This window comes from Tinamus guttatus, unplaced genomic scaffold, assembly GCF_059628265.1.
Source record: "Tinamus guttatus ecotype Peru unplaced genomic scaffold, ASM5962826v1 Tinamus_guttatus_pri_ptg000115l, whole genome shotgun sequence".
Classification (NCBI taxonomy): domain Eukaryota; kingdom Metazoa; phylum Chordata; class Aves; order Tinamiformes; family Tinamidae; genus Tinamus; species Tinamus guttatus.
Window position 1 is genome coordinate 11,547,687 of NW_028288649.1, and position 22,919 is coordinate 11,570,605.

Here is a 22,919-nt window from a genome sequence, read left to right on the forward strand (position 1 = left end):
CGCCCAGCACGTGGTGAGAGCCGCCGGGCCGCACATCCATCTCTTCGACGCCTCAGCCGCCACAGGGGGCGGGCGCCCGTCCCCGCCGCCCCGGGCCTCCCCCTCGCTGAGGCGGTAACGGCGCAGCCCCCCGCCGCGGCGCGGCGCGGCGCGGAGGGACACGGGGGCTGAGGCGGTTTCGGACCGCAGCACCGGCACTCGCGGAGCGGTGCGGTGCGGTGCGGCGGCGCTGCGCCCGCTCCCGCCGCCAGGGGCCGCCGCCGCCGCCGGGGAGCGCCGCGCTGCGCAGCGCCGGGAGCGGAGGCGCCGGGAGCTGCGGAGCGGCGCGGAGCGGCGAGGTGAGGAGCGGAGAGGAGAGGGCAGGCGCGGCGCGGGGCACGGCGGCTTCCCCCTCTCCCGTCCCCGCCGGGCCGTGCCGGGGCTGCGCGGGCGGCATCGCCCCGGCGGCGGAGCCGCTTCCCCAGTGCCCCGCGCCCCGCGAGGCTGCGCGCACCTGCCCCCGCACCGCGCAACATGGCGGCGGCGGCGCCCGCCCGGCCTCGCCGCCGCCCGCCGCTTCCACCCGTTTGTCCACTGATTTATTTCGTTTTCTGAAGGTGCCTTTCCGCGGGGTCGCGCCGGAGTCGCGCCCAGGTGCGGGATGGCTGTAGGCGGTTCGCTTCCCGCTGAGCGGGCGCACCTGCCGCGCCGCTGCGGTTTTTATACCGCTATCCCTTCATTTACCCCTTTGCTTCTTTCGCTGCAGTTCCCGCAGTATTCGCGGCTCGCCTTGCATCCGCTCCGCGGGCGGGAGGCAGCCCCGGCAGGTCCCTGTGCGTTTTTAGTGCCTAAAAGCCGCTTTGGCGCAAGGTTCCCGCAGCCCGAGATGCGAGGCTTGGGTTTAGTCACCCCGGGCGAGCGGGAGGCCAGGGAGACGCTGTGGTGAAACACCAACCGGAATGTTTGGAATAACATTGAGTTATTCCAAAGATCATCCGTGCATGGGCTTGGGGGGAAGCGGAGTAGCCGACCCCATCAGTTAATGACTATAATACATACAGGCTATTCCCAGCACTGATGCAACAACAGACTGCTGGAAAAGGCCGATGCTGTACTGAGGTGGAAGCCTTGGCTGCAATATCTCTATTTATATGACTTACTTTTTTGGGAATGAGGAAAAAAAAAATTCTGATGCTCAGAGCTTGAGGTGTCTGGGGTAGCTTCCTGCTTTGAAGACATTTGTACTTCTTGTAACTTCTTTTTATTGGTAAAATAAGATGTGCTATTTGATTGCTCTCTCTGAGTTGGGTATTTCTGTGAGGAGCTGCTGGGTTTGGCTGCCCACCCTGTCCCTGAGAAACAACCGCAGCTCGTGCGTGGGGAAGTGCAGTAGCTCATACCATAAGGAGTTTGTATGAGAAGCTTCCCAGCGCAAGTGCCGCGTTGAACACGGAGCCGGGGATCCGGGAAGCCGGAGGCTGCTCCCGTGGCGCGTTGGGTTTCTCCTCCCGCGAGCGCAGCGGGAGCAGGAGCTGCGCAGAGTTGGTCTCTGCTCCTGCCCCTCCGAAACCCACGGAAACGGCGGGTTTCTGGGACAAAGCGTGGCACTGCCTGGTAACGTTTACAAACTCTGTTGCTGTCCTCGCAACACTTGCTGCCCTTCGGATAAAATCAAGGGAGGCTTCCCATGAGGTACTTCGATGCTTCCTTGCCGTTTTACCCCTTGCCAAGACACAGAAGTGGCTAATTGGGAATGACTGCCCCGTCGGGGCGCGTTAGCCAGGGCTGTGAGGAGAGGGATGGCGACTCCTGCGCCGGAGCAGCAGCAGGAAAACGGCTGCGGAGACCCCTGCAAAGAGCACCGTGGACAAGGCTGGAATAACGGCCTCAATCTGCTCGGGGGCTTAATTAGGTACACTGGTAGCAGCAGGGCGAAAAGTCTGTATAAATGATGAATTTCTCCATTCTGTGACAGAAATGAGAGTGAAATCGGTTGTCTTCTGGATGGCTGAACCTGATTTGTTTTTAAATAGAACTAGTTTTCATTAACATCTTCTGGATTTCTTGAGGCAGAAAATGAGATTCTGTTTTCTCTCAAAAGATGTCTGCTCTGAAATGGCAGTTGAGGGTGTTTTAAGCACTTAAAATGGAACTGGCTGGTTAGGGGACTGTAAACTTTCACAGTTAAATTCTTACCATTCTATGGTAATACGGTAGCAGGTGTAGACTTTGATGTGAAAGGCTTCTGCTGTGCTTCATGTCCAATATCTATTTTCCTGAACAAATTTAAGAAGCCTTGCAACTTGCAAGTGCTGTCAGGAAGGTCTCACATTTTTCCATATAAGACAAATATTTTCTATTCCTTCCAGACATACTGTGATTTCTTTTTTCAGTAAAGTGACTGAGGGGAGTATATATGTAAAGCTTTGAAATACAAGTAGGCTTTATGCATGTGTAGGGAATTGCTAATTCTTGTAAAAATCCCCCCAAAAAAGTAAAGTTACTGGGTAAAAATGTTTGTGCCAACTCTGATTAGAAATTTGAGATTTTGCTGATTTTCTCCAAAATGTTGCAGTTCATTCTGCTGTAATTTGAGTCTTTTTCAGCAAAGTAGGAAGTGAAAGAGAATGAACTTTCTCAGTTCTAACTCAAGGGAGGATCTGCTCTTCTGTGAGACCTTAAGTTAAATGTAGCAGAGCTTTTAAGAATCAATTTTACTGTTTGCATTGCTCACCTTTTTAGTTTATGGCGATGAGAAAGGACTCGGAAGCTGGAGAAGTTTCAGCACCTGCAGTTACTGCTTGAGCTCCTCGTCTCAGAGGTGGCTGGAGGGACAGGCAGTCAGAGCTGGGCTGCATTTCTGTAGGATGTGGCAGCTCCATCAATAAGTACTGGGGAGGTGGGGAGGGAGTCAGCCAGTCTGAGGGAGGTCTGTTAACGAGACTCCCAAGCTGCGGGAATGAACAGATCTGGTAGTTGGTGCTTTTAACCTCAGGAATGCCCTCTGCTTCTCTAATGCCTTAATATATGCAACCTTCCTCCCTCCTGGTAAGTCATACTTTAAAACTGTCCACGTTGAGGGTGGAAAGGTAGGCTATCTGCTCAGAAAAGCTGTTGTTCTGCTGAAACTGCTGCAGAAAGCTGAGCTGAAACTAGTGTTGAAGCTCCCACCCCTGGTTTTGTGGGCATCTGCACTGGGCTGGAAACAGCAGTGAGGGTCTAGGGCAGCCAGGAGTGTGTTTGAAAAGCTGGGGGGAGGTTTAGAGTTCACCCTATGACAGTGCTTTAATTTATGTGCTTTTCTCATAGCCCCTGTGTTCAGGTTTCATCTGAACCCAGCTTTTGATTGCATAGCTTCTGTCTCAGCAGTCCCCATGTATTTTTTTATTTTTTCCTGCCCAGGGTACCCTGGAAGGAAGACTTCATTTCTAGGGGGTATCTCTGATACAGTGATAAGCTCTGTGAAATGATATCAGTAGGCATCTGTGTCGGATGCTATTTTAATAAGCAATAATCCTTCTACCTCTCCCTTTTGTAAGCATAGGTGAAACAAGCTACAGTGGTGCTAGAGGCCTGAAAGAATGCATTTTTTTCTTTTTTTTTAAATAAATATGTTGTCATTATAAACACTTACAATGTTTGTGCTACTCTGAGCATTTTAAAGAGTGTTCACATAAATAAACTGCAATCAATTAACTTTAGATAAGAACAGCAATGCAGACAAACCACAGAGGAAATAAAGTGCAATTAGTGCTTCAGATTCTCTCTGATTTGAGTAGATGAATTGGCAGATACCTTTGTGTGCTAAGTGTGCTAGATCTTTCTTCTGTTTCCTGTTACACTGTTATCCCCCCCTCAGGGATCCCTCATGCATATTTTCTCTTTTCTCCTTTATAAATTTTAAACCGCACGGAAGCGATGAGACTCTGTTGTTTTAAATTCTCCTGCCTCTCTGCACTTGTCTGAGTCAGCAGAACATCTGCATCTAGGTCATGTGTTCCTGAACAGCTCCAGTGCAGAATATCCTCTCCCTATCCATTGGAACTGTCATGATGGCTTTTCTCCTGTTTTCTAGGCCTTCACAATGTTTAAGTGTGTTTTTATTTTTTTATTTTTTTTATTTTTTAAAAAGCTCTCTGCCACCAATTGTTACAGTTAAAAAGCAACATAATTTCTTTATGTTTAAGTTGGCTGTGCAATGACAGTGAAAAACAGGCCAACTCAGAGTAGGCTTGTCTGGGTTTAATAACAGAAATTATAGTGATTTTTCAGGCTTTTATTTTGTTTTTTTTTAACAATTGATGGCAAACTGAGTGGTTCTCTAACACCTGCAGTTACTCAACCAGCAGACACTAGCTTTTATTTGTTTACTTATTTTTACTCTCATCCTTTTCATTCCAGGATGGCTGCAGCTCCCCCGAGTTACTGTTTTGTGGCCTTCCCCCCTTGCTCTAAAGAGGGGCTGGTGGTGTTTGGGAAGAACTCTGCGCGGCCCAGGGATGAGGTGCAGGAGGTTGTCTACTTTGCTGCTGCGGCTCATGATCCGGGAAGTAAAGTTGAGGTAAGGGTCGCTTGTTACATTCAAACTGTGACTATCACTGCAGGAAATGACAGTTGCCCCGTTTTCTTGTCAGATTGTGGTGTCCTCCTTCCCTTCACTCCAACAGCCCTTGAGCTGGGAGGAGACAAAGTTTTTGAAAATCCTCAAAGTGAGACTCTGTGTTTGCTCCAGCAGGCAGCCTGAACTGCTCAGATCTGATACTTGCACAGTGAAGCTCAGAGACTGCTTTATTTTTAAGGAAAAAAATCTGCTGCTTGACTGGAAGCAGAAATTTTTCCGAAGTTGATCATCTGTGGTTTTAGTTTTCTCATTCATGGTTGTTCTTTGACAACAGACCCTGACTTTGCTAAGCCTCTTGCAAACCAGACTGCAAGCTTTCTGAGGCAGAGATCTATGGCTATAATGGAAATAAATGAAGAAATGGGAGAGAAGAAAAACAAGCGTGTGAGATTTGCAAGCCAAATATGATTCTTGTATAGTTTGTCATGGAGACGTGGCCTCTAGCTGAGCCCCCTGCATCTTGCTCATTTTGAGTGCTGTGGCTTCGCTTGGAACCCAGACTGGATACGGAGTCCTGAATTTGGACTCTGATGCCAAGGATGCAAGTTCAGAGAGGCCCTGTTGGAAGTCATGGTAATTATAGTCTGTTACTGCAGCTGCATTTTAAAGGCAGGAGACATGAAAGGATAAACAAATGTGGAAGGGTGAACAAAGGGGATGAGTCAGGCGAGAAGACAGGAGCAGAGGCGAGTGTGTAGTTCAAGTGAAATGAAAAGACTGAAGAAAGAGGTGGAAATATCTATTTGAGCAGAGGATTCAGAGTCCAGCAAATACTGTCAGGTTTTGGAGAGATTTTTTTTTTCCAGGCTGATGTGTCTCCTCCCTAGAGATCTCTTTTGAAACAGCTCCCATGGCCAGTGCCCCCTTGCCCCCCAAGTGTGACCACTTGTGAGTTGCAGAGCACTTAGTGCCGTTCCTCTTTCAAGCAGTTAACACTCTCTTGATTCAAATTGCTACTGACACGTGGAACAAATTATTAAATACATTATTAAATGTTTTCATCTTGGATGTAAAGAAATCCCCTCCCCTTGTCCAAAAGCAGTAACTGCTGTGAAGTGCAGTGCTGCATGGGTGGCACTGCAGTAGCCCTGCCCTTGTGAGCAGAGCACAGCTGTGACAATGAGAAGACAAGAAAGCTTAAGAGCAGTTTTTAAAAGCTTCTATTCAGAAGAAACTTCTCTTCAGAACTGAAAATGAAGAAAAATAATATACTGCTAATATGGAAGAAGAATTTCCTATTAGAAATTTCTTACTAGAAATTCTTCTTAGAAGCGTATAGCTGCTCTGAAGTTCTGTAGGCTCAAAGGATAGTGCTTTGTAAGAGCTCAGTGTTAGAGGGCTTGATTCTCTTGGTCTCTTTGCCCCATTCTTTGGTTAGATCATCATTATTTGTGGTAGGATGTGGCTGTATACAGTGCTTTGTGAACACCTATATCAGCCCAGTATTCCCCAGTTTAAAGTCCTCTGCAGAATTCAGTTATAAACTGGACTCCCTTTTTTCAGACTTTTTGGAAATGGAATATACAATCCCTTTGCCAGCAGACTGCATTCTATATAGGTTGTTCTGCTAATCAATATTTACAAGCCTTCTCCTCGAACGCTGTTTTCTAAATTGTGTTAAGTTTTGTTGCAGTGTAGTGAAGATCCTTTATTACAGGGGACTCGAGTGGGCTGATATCTTTTTTTTTTTTTTTTTTTTTCTCAAAGTAGGTGGGTACCCTGGTCTCTGCCCAGTGTATCTACTATCTACTGCGTAATTCTGTATTAGCCAGCTTGAGGTTTTGCATGTACAGTGGTGTACAAAGACACGTGGCTTCAGGCATTCATCTAAACTTTCCCTGTTTCTTCCCATCCCAGGACAAAAAACTCTTCAGTTCCTTTGGAAACAGCACAAGCAATCATCTATCATGCATCTTCCTCACTTTTTTTATTCAGCACAAAGTTTTGTTAGGAAGTTCGTTAAAATAAGTTAATGCTTTTGATTGGTTTGTTGGAGCTAAAAGCTGTCAGGCAGCCTTGTCCAGCCTTGTAGCTGTTCTCCTTCAGGGAGATTGAAGCATAGATTTACTTGACAGTTTTCCTTTAAAGTTCAAGCTATTTTCTGCCTTAATATTTATAGACTTCAATCGCACAAACATTTCTAGCGTTTTGGATAGAGGGGTTTTTTCTTTAGAAATAAGCCTTTCTTTCTTTCTCTCTTTGCTTGCTTTTCCTTGCTTTTTAAACTGCCCACTTCAAGGTCTTTCAAAAGGCATCATAATAATCTCCTTTACTGTAGGAACTGTGAACCAGCCAACACACCAGGACAGATTCTAGAACTGAATTTTTGGGCTGCGGTATTTGCTTGTAAGCTTTGCTGTTTTATAAACTGACTGATACTGATTAGTGAGACTAGCTTGTGTATTGAAATTTAAAGCTACTAACTGATCGTGACAGCAGAATAGAAATAAGGTTTTGATCACTTTTGTTAATTAGCTGAACTGTTTTCATAGTTCTCTTACTACAGGAGAAATGTTGTCTAGCACGCTGCTCTGTCTTAGGACAAAGATGCACTTAGCTACCTATGTGCTGAGCTTGTGCACAGCTTATTAATCCTCTGAGTACTATTAATGGCACCTCTAAAAGTTGAGTAAACCCCTCCTAAATGTATTGAAATGTCAGAATTCCTTAGCTGATATGAGGAGTGGAGAGGTTTGTCAAAGCTTCTAGCTGTAACCTTTGATTTATTCAAAAGTATTATCTTGTTCTACAAAATCTATGAAAATTGCCAATGATTCATTTGTGGTTTTTGCCGTGGTTTTCTTTCTTGCATTTTATAAAAATGAAACTAAGTAGATGTAAAAAAAAAAAATTAAATGTATAACATTTTACAAACCCCCCAAATGTAATTAACCAGTTTCATGCTGCTGTTTCTTCCAACTTAATAAACCTTTGTTTCTCTAACTAGACTTTCTATACCTCTCATCCGTCCTGTCCATTGAACAGCTTTTCTCTCCATTCCATAATGTGACTTTGCATTGACTTTTTTCTATAATACATGATCCTTTGCTTTCCCTGGGTAGTGATTGTGGGCTTATTTTTCATTTTATTCTCCTCTGCACAGGTAATGTAATCTGGCATGTATTGATCTGACTTACCTCTCCATGACTCCATCTCTCATGTTCCGAAGCCCCATTAAGTGGTGGTTTTGAGCACACTTACAACAGGGATTGTTTCCTAAGACTCCCTCAGGAAGTCTGCATCCTATTGCAGTTCTGTGCTGCTGGCGTTTGGAAATGTGATAGTGCCCAATGCATCCAGAAACGCTGCAGCAGTTATCGCTTTAAAGGAATCTGGCAGGCTGTGCAAAACCACTAGCAGCCAGTTTGTGGCAGGGCCCTGAGCAAGGAGAAGGGGTGTTTGGTGAATAGCACAGTCACTTTGAGCTTCATCATTGTGGCACAGCCCACTAGACAGTAACCCTGCAGCTAACTCATCAACATAATTCCTTCCCTTTGTGTCAGCAGGTTCCCAAGACCCCGAACAACAGGGCTTTTCATAAAGATTGCTCTGTGTGTGTGTGTGTGTGTGACAACTTTCTCAAAAGTTCGTGCTTTGCATTGCGCTTTGGCAGGGGCAGATGCTGATCAGCATTCTTGCTGGATATAGTGGGCACTTTATAAACACATGCACGCAGGCAACACATCGTTTTCTTAAGCATAAATAGGTTCCTTTTCTGAATTCCACACATTGACTTTTAATAGAGGATTTTCCCCCAGCAGATATGGATTTTAAATGTTGTTTTGAATTAATAAATAATTTGTGCTGTTTGAAAATGTTGAGGGTTAAGATGTCGCATGAGCCTTACTATTAAGGTTTACTTCACTGATCAGATTTCTCTTGTTATCTGGTAACCTGCTCCTGAATTGTCTTGGCTTAATTTTCGAGTCTGTTTTTGTATCAAACTCTTTTTCTTCTAATCTGGTCCTTTTAGCTGTGATTTGAAAACAGCTGTGGTTGCTTGCTACAGGGCAGAGGTGTAAAATCTCCTTATGTCGATAGCACCCAACTCTTTATGGGGGAATGGAGCTGGGAAAGGAGAAAGGATGTTCTAGAGCAAAGCTCAGGGAGAAACCACTGCTGGAGAAACTGCTCTATCAAACTGTGGAATATGCCAAGATTTTTCTCTTATCTTGGTGTTAAATACTCTGCTACGTTTGAAGCCTGCCCTGTGTGAGGGAGGAGAGAGTTTCTCTTCTAAACCTTCATGGGAGTTATGCCCTAAAGACATTTTTGTCTACTTTTAAAATACATATTTTTAAAAGGATACCATCCTTTCTTTCCTTGCTCTGAGTCTCCAGAGAAGCAGTAAGATTTTTGCTGTGCATTTCTTTGCGCACTGCAGATGTGCAAACTCACTCGAGTCTAACTCAGGAGTCTCTGCTGTTATTACATAGGTACAATGCTTGCAGAGTAGATTTTGACTTCATTAGAATTCTCTTGCTAGAATTAAGATACCTCCAGGTAACTTTTAACATAATCACCAGGTTTCATTCAAATCAGTTTAGTTCTGATGTGCTTTGTTTCCTTCTGAGGCTTTCTCTGCTCCATTGCAGGCCTCTGGCCTTTAAGCTGCTAATGTGCCTGTGGTTGCCTTGCAGCCCAGCGTGCAAGTGGCAGCGGTGCAGAGGCACAGACCAGTCTCTTGGCTGCTTTGGAGCCCTCCAAGGCTGTGGTTTTACAGGAGAAGTGCTGCTGCTTTTCTCCCTTTGCTTGCCAAAGCAGAACTGTTTAGCTTGAATGATAGGTTTTTATTTAATCTCTTTGACTTTATTTTTTTTTGCTTTTTTCTTTTTTTAACTGGGGCAGAGTGAAAGAGGAGGGAGCGTGCTGAATTTTTATTTTATTTACTTATTCATTTTTAAAAAAGCTATCGTCTCACCCAGGCTGCTTGCTTGTGGCAGAATGTGTCCGGGAGCAGGAATTTCCAAGTGGGTAAGCCGTCAGCCCTAGGATATTTGTGAACAGCAAGGGTATCTTTGTGACAGGCTTTGTTGCTTCTTTGAAATCTGATTCTTACCAGTCTGAGAAAGCAATGTTCATAATCTTTGTCCATATATTTTTTTTTTCTCAGCACTTTTCCTCAATCTCGGGAAACTGATGGATTTTTAACTTGCATAAACAAGGGACAAATCTTGGTTAGTAGATTGGTTCTGGCAAACAGCATCTCCAGAGGGTGCTCTCTGCCCGGGGTGCCTTGCTGCATTCACTGGTGTGCTGTTTGCTTAGAGACTTCCATGTTTCGTGATGCCGAGTTCATTTCCATAGCTTGGCTCACAGACCTCAGGGTCCTTGGGAGCTTGGTAGAGTAACCGGGGCGTGTTGTTCTGCCCTTTGACAGGGGAATCATTCAGCTATTTCTAGGCTCTATGATTCTTTTCTAGAATAATCTTGTCTCTCATCCTTAGTCACCAAGTTGCAAAATGGCACTTCCAGAGATCAGGCTGTATTTTAGCTTTGCGGTCCTTCACTTTGGGTGTGGGAATGCCCAAGTAGCCCGTGTTGTCCATGGAACTGCCTGTCCAGCCAGCTCCAACCAGGCCAACCGCTTCAGGACGAGGACTGTGCAGACAGCAAGATGCAGGGTGGCCTCGTCCTATTTTGCCATCCCTTTTTTGGACAAGAGAGCTGAAAACAGCCATGATGCAACTTCTGTAATTGCAACTTCTCTAATTACTGTGACAGGATAGACAATTTGTCGTTTTCAAGCACATGCACAGCATACTGCAGTGCTTGAGGTAGCTAAGCAAAGAGTTAAAGCAGAAAGAGTATGGATCTGAGGAGGGGGTGGCGAGGGGGTATCTCTTCTGTAATCTATAGTCCTGTGGCCCTTTTTCAAGTTCTTTCTAAAGCATTCCCTGACTATTGCCTTTGTTTTGCAGGGCTGAAGCCTGTGATTTCACTGATATTTCATGGTGACCTGGCTGGCAGTGCTAGGAATCAGGATCCTGCAGCCTGAATGCAGTAGAGCCTGCACAATAGTTGCTTTTCGTTAATGAAAGAAGAAATCTCTTGTGTTATGTCTGTGTTCTCTGGTTTTGGAATGTCTCCAGCATAGATTTATGCCCTAGCTAGGGGGGAAGGTACATTTATGCTTTGTGATATATTTAGAACTGCCTTGATGAGATTCTTTTCTTGATATCATAAGTGGGGAAAAAAAAAAAAAAGAAGTCTTTAGCTTCCAGCCTGCTCAATTATCTTCGAAGATGTAGGATGCATCTCTTGCATGTGAAATCTCTGTTCTTTACCTTTGTATTTCCTGATCTGAATTTGCCATCACAGGGCATGATGCCAGTTTTGTTACTTTCAGTCCTGGGAGTTCTAGAAAATCAATGGAGTTTGGCACTTCCCTCACTCGCTTGCAGCTGTTTGCACCAAATGTATCAGTAGTAAATTCTTACGTTTTCCACATCTATACTGCAATGAAAATATTCGTGTTAGGAAACCCTGATGCAGAGGATGTCCGGAATTTCAAGGCGCGTTGGGCGGCAGGCAGGGTCACAGCGGTACCTGGTGTCTGTTTGATTTGTCATTGCCTTTCTTGGCAGAGCTCTCACCAGACCAGGCTGCTACGCCGCTGCGCTGCAAGGGTTTGCCAAGCTGCTGGGTGCAGGAGGAGGGACAGGGAGGCTGGGATTTGTGCTTATTATTGGAAGCAGGTCTTCATCTGAAGCCCTGTTTCTAGCGATCCAGCAGCCAACATGTTTTTTAGGTGGAGAGTTGTCTTTCCCTCTCCATTTCCTTCCCTCACTGTTTGGGCCGTGGTCTCCTGGCTGCGGGATAGATAGCGGCGTTCTGCTGCACTGCGTATCTGCTGAGCAGCTTCAATATCAAATTGCCTTTAGGGCTGCTGTGTCTTGACTCCAGGGACATAGCTATATTTGTGCATTTCCCACCTCTTATTCCTGCCATTAACACACTCTTATGTCTAGAAAATTGTTTTCTGACTTTTTGACCATGCAAGCCAATTGTCTCTGCTATAGACAGAAATATATTCATAAATGAAAAAGGTGCACAAGCGGGGAGGGCCTTGGGATTGTTCCTGATTACACAGTTATAAAGCAAAGGTACTTTTTGCAGAATGGATCCTTTGAGCAGACAGATTTCTATTTCATGTTCCTTGGTTGCTACTGCTAACAATAAAATCTTTATAAGAAATGTTGGCACTGGCAGTGCTTGGTTTGGTTCAGTTTAGTAAATAAAACAAGTGCAAGCTGTTACAGCAGGGTTTTAGCTGGAGAATGTCATGCAAGCGCAGGTTAATGGAGTACTGAAGTCTTCTCTATCTGGAGATATTGTTCTGATATCAGATAACTGTTCTGTCCTGGCAAGGTTTGAAACTTAAACAAAGTTTACTGTATATGATGATATTAGTAGCTGGATTTTCCTGGTTCCTGGCTCATACTGGGTGTCTCTGCACCTCAGTGGGTGGGAGTTCCATCTTTATCAAGTCAGTGTATTGCTATATAAGCAATTTAGTTTCTAGTTTGGTGAAGTATTAGAGATTTTTTTCTAACAGATACAGCAGATAATTCTCTGCTGAGGTCTTATTGCTTAAGCCAAAAATCAAAGTTAAATACATTGTTTTTTTTTAAAAAAAAACAAAACTATTTTTAATTCATTAGAACAGAGGAGTTGTTCTCACTTTAGCTGAGGCTGTGAGAAATCATCCCCTTATTTCATGTGTAAGTTGCCGAGCATTATAGATTGCCAGCTGTTTGGCCCGTTCACATGCAGTTCCTTATGAAGGTGGCAGACTTATTGCTTCATGTCCTTGCGTGGTCAGAGAGTAGAGGACTCTAAAAGTGTCATCTTTGAGCAAAGATGATCCATTTTAATTGCACTGTAGACTGATTATTGCTATAAAATTGTTGCTCAAGATTGGAGCCTTAAAATGACTGTGCTGCCTAACCTTCAGTGGGGAAACAGTGGTTAGAAAAAAGAGAGTCTTTTGCTGCTGGTAATCTTGAACTGATTCCTCCCAGAAAGTAACCGCAAGTTCCTTCCAGCCTAGAAAGTGGTAGGCCAGGTCCACTAGCCTCTGGGAGCTTTCCCATAAATGCTGCCATCACTTTTGGTTGCCTTGCCTGAAAATTGTGCAGAGTTTAGTCCTTGAAGAACTTAATGTGACTTCAGGATTAAAACGTAAAGAATGCTGCTTTGGCTTGCACAGGCAAATGACCCAGCAATAAATCAAGCTCTCTTCTGTGCTGCCTGGCAAAACAGTGCTCATTTTTGAGTCCTAGAGCAAGAGAAAATATGTGAAAGATAATGAATGGATTCTTTCTTCCTTGCTTTTTCAATGACTTCTGTGCGGCCTTCCTCTGTATTTTTGTCTGACAGAATATATCCACAGACCACTGACTACAGTAGGCCATTTAAAATGGCAAAACCAGGAATTTTAAGCAAAAACAATACTAGTGTTTTTCTTCCTGTGAACATTTACCCAGGCGTTCCACAGAACCCTTTCAAGTTTTGAGTTTCTTCTTTCTACTGACAACAGGTCTGGTCAGCAGAGGAGGCAGCAAGGGGTGGGTAGGGGGCCTTCTACTTTATGCAGTTATTGCTATTGTGCCATGTGTTCAATAAAGCGCCCCAGCCTGTACCTAGGTGATCTCATAGAATTGTTTGTTCTTGTTACTATGCACAAAACAACCTATTATTGGGAACAGGATAGTCTGCCTAGTGCTGCTTTCTGCTGTCTCTCGTGCTTGGGTTCTGCATGGGTCTGAAGCCTGTAACTGTCAAAATAGACGTATTCTCCCAGGCTTTCTGCAGTATAAAGACATAAAGGTCGGAACATGACAGTTAAAATATTCTTAAAAAAAAAAAAAAAACCCTTCCCCACTATATTATATTGAAGCTTATATTCAGGATGTAAATTTCTGTACACTGAAGTCCTGTGTTACTGTAATCACAGCATGGGCCTTTTCTCCTCCCGCTCCCCCTTCCCCACCGCAGTGCACGTACATTGAGATCGAGCAGGCGCCGCGGACGCACGCCGTGGTGCTGAGCCGGCCCGCCTGGCTCTGGGGCGCCGAAATGGGAGCTAACGAGCACGGAGTGTGTGTCGCTAACGAAGCCGTCGTGACCAGAGAGCCGGCTGCCGAATCCGAAGCCCTGCTTGGAATGGATCTTGTCAGGTTGGTGCCTTGCTGAGTTGTGACCGGCCTTTAAACAATAAAGGGTTAGATGGTGGTGATGGTACTGGGCAGTGGTTTAGTAGTGCTGGCGTTTTGAAACAGTTTTCAAGCAATATAAGGAGTGGCCCTGCCTAGGCAGGGCTCGAGGCACAGCTGAGTTAGCATTTTAAAGCACGTGGTATTTGAAGTGGGCTGCTCAGCATGCGCTGCTCGAGCCTAACGCGAGTTCACTAACCTCTGCAGTTCGCCCTCCTCTAAAACTGCGTCCTCCAGCCTGAAAAGCTCATCAGGGCCCTTCATCCAAGCGTGGGCATAACCAAGCTCCTGTCTCCTCCCACCAGCCTGCACGTTCTGGGGGCAGCCATTATTTAGGTGCTGGTTTGGGAGCCTCCTTGGTGGAGGGCAGCTGCTGCAAGGGCTCGTGCCGCTCTGCGCCTGGCCCGCGGGCTGAGCTCGCAGTGAAGAGGGTTTGAAGAAGGATGTAGGGGCAGAAGGGTGGATGTGAAAGATCAAGAGGGCATGGGGCAAACTTATCGCGAAGGGAGAGGGAGGAAGGAACTCACTTTGCTTTAAAGGGACAATGGGATAGTGTCAGTGCTTATTAAAACCAATGTCAGACAAGCAAGGTGAGCCTGATGAAATTTGCCAGAAGGTGCTTAATGAGCAGGCTGAGCCAATTTCAGAAGCATTCTGTTTTTTCGTAAGAATTAGTGAAAAAGGGGGAAGCTCTGGTTGACTGGAAAAGGTTAGATGTGCTGGTAGATGGTAGAAGGAGACAAAAACACATAACCACTAGTGTTACAGACCAGCCCAAAACTGGGGTTATAGTCCAGTTTAACCTCAGATCATGGAGGGAATAAATTAAATAAATAAATAAAAGCCCTTAAATATCAAGGAGATGACCTCGCAGTGCTCACTGTTAGTCAAGAAAAGTCCTGTCAAATCATTCTATTTTCTTTCTGTAATGAGTTAAAAAAAATGGAGAGGATAGGATAGATATTTTGACTTAAAAGAGACCATAAAACCTTAAAAAGCATTCTGGCATTCTCATAAGCAAGATGGGAAGCATTGGTAGATGAAGTTCCTGTCAGGTGCATAGCTGCCTGAAATGGTAAGTGTAAATGTTCCCTGGCTCTAATGAAGTCCCTGCAGAGGTGGCAGGAGCTAGTTCCAGGTGCCAAAAGTCAAGGGGGATGTGTGTCAGCTGGAGAGAAATGTGGAGAAAACTGGGAAGCATGACCAGGGATCTAGAGACTCTGAACCACCAGAAAAGCATGAAGGAATTGGCATTATGTGTGACTCTGGTACTTACTCTGAACTCTAGTATCTACAGAGAAGCTGTAAATGGGAGGACTAGTGAATTTAATTGTATCAAGGGAATCACTAGATTGGGGAGTTTGAGAAAATGTAGGACAAATTTTCTTCAGGAAGAAGAATGTATAAGGTGACTTTGCATTCCCTACCTTGTTTTTCCCCCTCCTACTGCTATTCTCTTTTCTCTCTGTTAATCTTTTAACAAATCATTGCTTTAGATGCAACATTCTGCTTATTTTAATAATATAAGGCTAATATAGGCTCAAAATACTGTTTTACATGCAAGCAGGTACATCACCCAGCAGCTCTGCATGCACCCATACCAGCAAATCCAGAGATACCAAAATAAAGAGAAACTGCTCATGAGCAACCTTCGGGTCTGGCTTGGGGGTGTTACTCTCCCTCCCCACCATCTTATCTGCAGAACAAATTGTAGCGTAAAGGTGGTGAGTGCTTCGGGCAAGGAGGGCTGCAGAGGGAGTTGCAGGCTGCCATCTGTGTGTCCCTGCAGCCAAAGCTATTCTCTTTCTCCCTGTGAATCCTTGGCTGGCTGCTTTGTGCTACCTGTATTGGATGACCTCTTGAAATAGAGAGTTGGCCTGTTCTGCAGATGGCTGGAAAGAGTCCCGGCTGCCTCGCTGCAGCCTGGGTGATTGATTTTGTACTTGATAGCTCCGCCGTTCAGGATTTTTTGGAAGGAAAATAAATGGAAGAGCTTCAAACGCACACAAATCTGCTTCAAAATGCACACCCTTGCTGGCCATGCTGTGCTCACACCTATGCGTTTGTCTGACTTCTGCTTCTAAGCTGCAGGGTTAAGAGTAGCAGCGTGTGCACGTGTGTCTTCAGCTGTTTGGAAAAGAGGCTAAAAGCATCTTACTCTGTACAGTGTTCTTCAGAGCAGGCGTTAAGAGTGTGAACTCAGGAGTGTCACACAGACTGCAGAATTAGAGCTTGCCTTGAGTGCTGAGGCTCCCTTAACGCTCGACTCCCATGTTCTCCTGAAGGTGAATGCCCTTTTTATTAGGGTAGACCTCTTGTCTCTGTGAGCCTGTCAGCAGCTTGTCTCAAATTGTCACTTTTAAGCTGGGATTCAAATTCCAGCCCATATGGGCAAAGACTGTAGGTGGATGCTTTGAGAGCACGTTCAGTTGAACAGGCCAGAGGCATCTAGCAGCTTGGCAATATATTTCTGAAGTCAGCACATTTTGTTGCTGAAATGGGAAACTGAAAATGCGTCCTGCAAACTCACAGCCAAGACTTCATTTTCCTTAGAGACCCTGATGGATACCAGCAAAGGTGTTTTTCATGAATTCTTAGTAACCAAATGCTGACTTAGTGAGTAGTAATGGTGTGTTTTCTAATATGGCTGTATTTGAGGAGTAAAACAGGTATCTGCAGATCATTAGCTTAACAGTACCTTGCAACACATTGTGTCTGAACATATGAATGATTGAGAAGAAATGGATGCAGGTCGTGTGACCGACTTGAGAGAATGAAGGTAGCGGTTGGTCCTACTTTACATTCATGTGGAAGGATGCCATACTGTTTTGCCTGTGCTGGCACAGATAGAACAGAACAATGTTATCATACAAAAGATACAAATGAAAAAAACCTGTTCAATATGCCCTTATAAATTGGGAATCCTATCTTAAAAAGTGGCTTTACCAATTTCTATCCTTAAATAAAAACTGAACAGTGTAGATTGTTGTCCTCATATGTTATTTCATTTGGAAAGTCTGCCCTTGTAACTGAGATGTAAACTGGGAAAGCTTTAAGGGAATATTGTTTTGATAGGATTATAATGTGGTGTGATACATTATTGGAGGTACTGAGATGATGAACTGTCTTGTCACTGAAATTTTCTTAGGGAATAATTCAAGCTGTCCTGTCTGGGGGTGAAACAACTTAAAACTTTGGCCAATTGGCCCTTGCTGAGTGCCCTGAAATATATTGGTTGGAAGGGGGTGCTGCAGTTCCCAGGACATGGATGCTGAGACAACTGGCAAGACCTTTGATTTCCTGGGCATGAGCTGCGTGGTTGCTCTGCAGAGACCCTTTTCATTTTGAGTTTTTGTTTTCTACCCCTCATGACTGAAAGACAGGAGCACCCACGCAAAAACAAAGCCTAGGTCTAACTTGCCTTTAGGCTGTAATTCCTGGGATGTCAAGATCACTCCTCCTGTGGAGTCATATACAAATGCAGCAACTGTTGAACATCTTGGTTTTCAAGACTTCTCCAGGCTGCTTGCGTGGTTAAATACATACAGCTAATCACAGAGGTGATGCAATTCGGTGCTCTTTCTTCCCTTAGGAAATAGGAAGTTGTTTTCATTACATAATACACCGTGGTCTGAAATACTGCATATCCTAATTATCAGTAGCTGCATTGGGGGATCATTTCAATGGCGTAATTTACAGTCTGATTTGGACTCTTCTGGTTAGTGTTTTCTTAATCGGCTTAAACGTGGCTGCAAGGTGCCTCAGCAGGTTGTTCCATCCCATTGCTTCAAGGCAGGATCCAGGCTCTCCCTGTAGCTTTGCCAAATCTGTTCTTGTACCTTAGTTTTCTTTTGCCTGAAATACCTTTGTTTGTATTTCATTGCAAATCGTGCTCTTGCAGACACGTGCTCATTCCTGGTTCAGACAAAAGCCGTGTCTAACTGCGCCGAACGTCTCATAAGGGATGTTCATTTCAGCGAAGCAGTGAGTGGAGCAGAATTTCCCTGTGCCTTGGAGGTCGTGTCTTCTGCTCGTTGCTCTGTACACTGGCCAGTGTGGTAGCTGTTCTTTTCTGTCGTGGTGTGCCGTGCTGCTGACCCAGGTCTGCCTCCTGGTCGAGGGCAACTTCTGCATCTTTTCCAAAAGAGATGGATGTGTGATCGTGTGGGTCGTTTATTAACAGACACGGTGAAAACAGTGAACGACAAAACAGACATGTTCAATGAGCCCTCCTGGGTTTGTGCTTCCCTTTTGACAGATACTGATGTTCTTCCGATGCCTCTTCTATTCTTTGGATGTTCCCCCCACCCCAATGACTTTTGCACTTACTGTATATTTTGATCTATTTCACACTTGCCTAGCTTGCCAAAACAGAAAATCACGGCTCCTTCTCTGTCAACATATCCTGTCATTTTGTTATAGCAAGAGATTAGATGAATTTGATGAGCCTTGTTTCTAATAAATCCGCGTTGGCTGCTCTCCTCTCGCTGTGCCATTGCTTTCAAGGTTCTCACATGTCATTATTTGTTCCCACATCTCCCTCCCTGCTTCGTCCCTCCCAGTGGGGCACAGTCATCCAGCTGAATGCTGATTTGACTGCTCCCCCCTTCTAAAAGTGGGTCTCGTTTATAGGGTGGAAGACTACTTGAGTGAATGCTGGTAATTCCCCAAAGGCAGTAAAGAAAAACAGACTGAATTTCAGAAGAAGAAAAGTCTTAGTGGAAGTGACTGAGAGAAAAGCGCTAGGGAACACCAGGATGCTCATCGTTACAAATGCTGAGTGGAGATCTAGGCAAATAACCACTGGATGGCCTGTGAATATTTCTTTTAAAGAGCTCTACTAAGTGGCTTTTTGTCCTCCACTTCTGAAAGCAGAAGCAATTTAAGGTACTTTGACACCTGGTGATAGGAAAAGAAAGTTACACATTGCCTGATAACACAGTGAGTGAAGAAAGGCTCTGCTGTCTTAGCCAGGGACTGCCTAACACAGAACCTGTGTTAGAAACCTCTGCTGGAGGTGGCACTGCTTAAGGAGGCTCATGGCACAGCTGTAGCATCAGATAAGGTGTTACAGAATATGTCTGTGAGGCTACATGACCTTGGGAGAGGTGCACAACATGGGAGTAAGCTAATTAGCCCTCTCCTAACGATGTGTTTAATCCTTAGGGTTTGCTTGCACCTTGTTTCCCTGGAGATTATTTGGCAAATGGTGCACTGTGATGTCTTGGTCAGATATAGTTGTGTTCTTAGGCTGCCTTCTCAGGTAAGGGAATTTCCTCAGCTGCACTGGACACAGCCCATACCTCTAACTGTTCTCCCAAACCTGGAAATCTTATGGGAAAGAGAGTCCTTACTCCAAGTATTCCACGCTAGAAGCTAAGTAGTACTTCCTTGAGACATAGGAAAGTGGTCCAGTTCATTCTTTTCCAGCTCTGAGATTCCCTGGAAAGTGAGCATAAAGACCAGCTAACATAACTGCCAGGAGTTACAGCTCGTAAGTCAATATTGTTTGATGGAGTGCTGAATGAAGGATGGAGTGTCCTCATGAATATATAGCTGTTATGTATTTAATTGATGTCAGTTCTCTTGATGAAAAGATTAAATACAATTTCTCATTTGCTCTAGTTAGTTTTTTTTTTGCTTCCAGTAGGTTTTCCTTGATCTTCTATGCAGTTCGTGCATGCTTTTTTTGTGTGTATGTGTATACATATATATATATGTGCGTGTGTGTGTATGTTATATGCAAATTTTTATGCTACCCATAAGAGATGTTAGACTATTATTCTGTATCTGAATGAAGTCTTATTCATATCTGCAATTTTAGTTTTGTACCTGTTTCCAGGTATTCAAGTTCTGTTTGTCAAACAGCTTACTTTTTTGGGGCATCTTTGCAGGAGCACTGAATTGTGCCTGTGCACAAATATCTCTGTCTACAGTGCACAGTAAGCACTGTATTTTGTCTTGGATTGGTCTGTAACTTGCATTTAGCTTCCAAAGCATGTTGAGCTACTAAGCATTTGAGCACTGGGAAAGAGAGGTTGTAGATGGATGCTAATGTCAAATATTCCTTCCCTTCTCTCTGGTAGTATTAATTTCTAATTTTCCACTGTTCTGTACAGAAGAAGTAAGCTTATGTACTGCTGTTATTCTAGAAGGGGTTTTAAAAATTGTCCTTCAAATTTATTCTGTCTGAATATATGAAGATTGTACTCTTAGAACATGGACTAGGTCATTCATTAGTAACTGGTCTTTTTAAGAACTAAATACCAGCTATGATAGTCTTGAGAATGAAGAAATCAATGCAGAAAATGAAAACTTGAGGCAAATAATTTTATATCTTATTCTGTAGTTCTATCAACTTGTTAAAAAAAGAATTTTTGTATCTGGCAGACTTGACAGTTTAGTATTTTAAGCCACATCATTTTTGCTGTTTAAAATCAATAACCTATGAAGACTTCCCTGTTATGTCGCTGTCCGGATCTCTGCTCTCCCCTTTTCTTGCAGACTTGGCCTAGAAAGAGGTGCAACAGCTAAAGAAGCACTGGATGTAATTGTGGCTTTGCTGGAGGAGCATGGACAAGGTGGAAATTACTACGAAGATGGGAATTCATGCCATACTTTCCAAAGTGCATTCCTGATTGTGGACAGAAAAGAAGCCTGGGTATTAGAGACTTCTGGGAAGTACTGGGCAGCAGAAAAAATCACAGGTTAGTTTACGACTTTCAGCAAGCCTCTTTATAAGTACAGCTATTTATGTTAAAAGAATGGTTGGATTGACCTTAAAGTCATTGAGTTTAAGTCAGTGACTAACTTATGCAGTTATTTTGGGAACATCAAGTATATCACAGTTTTAGCCTTCTTTCACTTTTGTATTGCTCCTCATTTTTTAAATGTTGATTTGCATTGGTTTAGCCTAGGATCTTCTCTGAAGTTGGTCAGTATATATGTCTGCGTAAGCTAGGTAGTAATCATTGTACTTACATTTTTCTTTTTGGTAAGTAAAATTAGAATGTGTCAAGTATCTTTTCAGTGAAAATAATTCACAAATTGTTATTTGTAAATCTAAAATATTAAGAGAGAAGGATGAACATAAATAATATTGAGAAAAAGATCTAAATGTTTATGGTAAATTGCTGGTGCTTTATTGCTGTAGAGGCAGTCCCCTCATATCCCCATTTCTTACCCACTACTGGAAAACAGTCCTTTTCTGATGCACTTGTAGGTGGATTTTTTTTTTCTTTGTATGCGTGAAGCCAGGGCTGTCAAACTTGCTCAGCTATGCACAGCCTTCCAGTTCTCACTGGCTTGATAGCTGAATTTGCTTAAAACTTTGCCAGCAAATATGTGCTGCTTTAATATATGATTAAAGAATATATTTGGTGCATTCTGGCTGCTGCTTTCAAGGGATTTTTATTTTCAGAAGATTTTTTTTTCAAAACTTAATCACATTTCAATACATTAAAAATACAAATATTTTAAGAGGATTTTTATCATCAGTTCTTTAAGCTGTAACACATCCATTTAGCTCTTTTCATTCTCCCTCATTCGAAGTAAGAGACAACAGACGGAGGCAGGAGAGGTGCTTCACTTCTGGATCGTACCAAAGCAAGGATGCAAAACCTGGTCTGCAACGTTGTGTAATGGCTTTTTGTCACCTCACACCACCAAATAAGAATCGGGTCCCTTCTGCAACCTTACTTGTTTTCCGAAGCAAAGCTTGTCTTTTTGGGATAGCTACAAGTTGAAGGGAGTCTTCCTTCACAAATTGATATCCAAGATTAATAATGTTGTCCTGGTGAAGCCCAAATTCTGGAAAGGAATTGCCACCCATCTTCCTAGGGTTATGAGATGGCAACTTTCTTCTGTTGATCTACCTGGCTCACATTTGCAAAACAGCATTTTTCACTTGACCTTTTGGGTTCCATCAGCAATGTCCTCCTTCCCAGCAAATAAACTGTTGCCTTCATCTACCCCTTGTAGCTTTTTGAAATAATTCTACAGCGCAGTTGTCATTTTTTACCTGTACATTTCTCTTCAGGAGGCCCCCTTGAGCAGCAAGATTAAATTGACTGGCTTCCATCTCCTGCAGCTTGCCAAGGTTGCCAGGAGGGAAGGGGATGGGTGGGTTGTTGGCTACGTCAGAAATCTAGATTTAATACTTTGTGTTCAAAATGTTCCTGTTGCACCCGTAAGCATGGATTTCCTAGGCTTGCAAATGAATACCTAAATGCATTCAGGGAAAATATGGGAAATGCGAAAAATGCACCATTACTCAGCAGTATAAAGGCAATTTTTTCCTTGACCCTGTCATCGGAGTTTTTCTTACAATATTACTGCTGCAGTTCTGTAAAGCTTATCATGAACTTTCATTAAGCAGCTTTTTTAAAAAAGTGTAATTTAAGGACAAACACTTAAATTCTTTCTTCTGCTGTTCTTCTAAGTCTGAAGAGAAAAATCTATTTGTTGGATGAATGTGTCTGCACAGACTGTGCACAGAACTTTCTAGTGCAGGTTTCTGCTTGTTATTTAAATTGCATTTGCAGCGCACTAGAATAGTAAGCTTATTTCCATGGAGGCAGCATTGATAACCTTCACAAATGCTGCTTTTGTTTCTGTATAAGAAAATGAGACAAATTTCAGAATGTGGCTTTATTTTAGATTGCACATTTACTTTATCAGCTCTTTTCCTGGCTTCTGCTGCGTGTACTTTCTTCTCTCTGAGGAATATTTACAGCAGCCACTGTTAGTCATGCTGTAGATATATGCATATAAGCACTGCAGTAGTTTTGAGAAAGGAAATCGAAAGACCTTTAAAATGTGTTAATGGTTGCTTACTCTTTACTTCATGCTGGTTTTCACCATTTATAGAATTAGGACAACATTCAATGGACAGTAAATATTTCACATGAAACATTATTAGTTTAACCATGTTTTTCCCCCCATAGATTAAAAGTGAACTTCTTGAATTTAAGGCCATCTCTTGTCTCTTATATATAGAGCTGTTTCTCAATGCGGGAGCTTAAATAGCTTTTAAAAATATCTTCCAAATTAAATCTCCAGTTTCGGGGCAAAGAATTTTTATTAATCTAGATGCAGCTTTG

At 43.6% G+C, this 22,919-nt stretch overlaps 1 protein-coding gene across 1 annotated transcript in view; it reads left to right on the plus strand.

The window, feature by feature from the left end:
* Positions 1 to 268: 268 nt before the first annotated feature.
* SCRN1 (secernin 1) overlaps positions 269 to 22,919 on the plus strand; it is a 30,469-nt gene continuing 7,818 nt past the window's right edge. Inside the window, exons 1-4 of the mRNA XM_088521174.1 lie at positions 269 to 338; positions 4,381 to 4,540; positions 13,601 to 13,782; positions 20,323 to 20,525. Coding sequence (XP_088377300.1) covers positions 4,382 to 4,540; positions 13,601 to 13,782; positions 20,323 to 20,525 — 544 coding nt within the window. The 5' untranslated portion in view covers positions 269 to 338; position 4,381. The remainder of the gene's footprint in view (positions 339 to 4,380; positions 4,541 to 13,600; positions 13,783 to 20,322; positions 20,526 to 22,919) is intronic.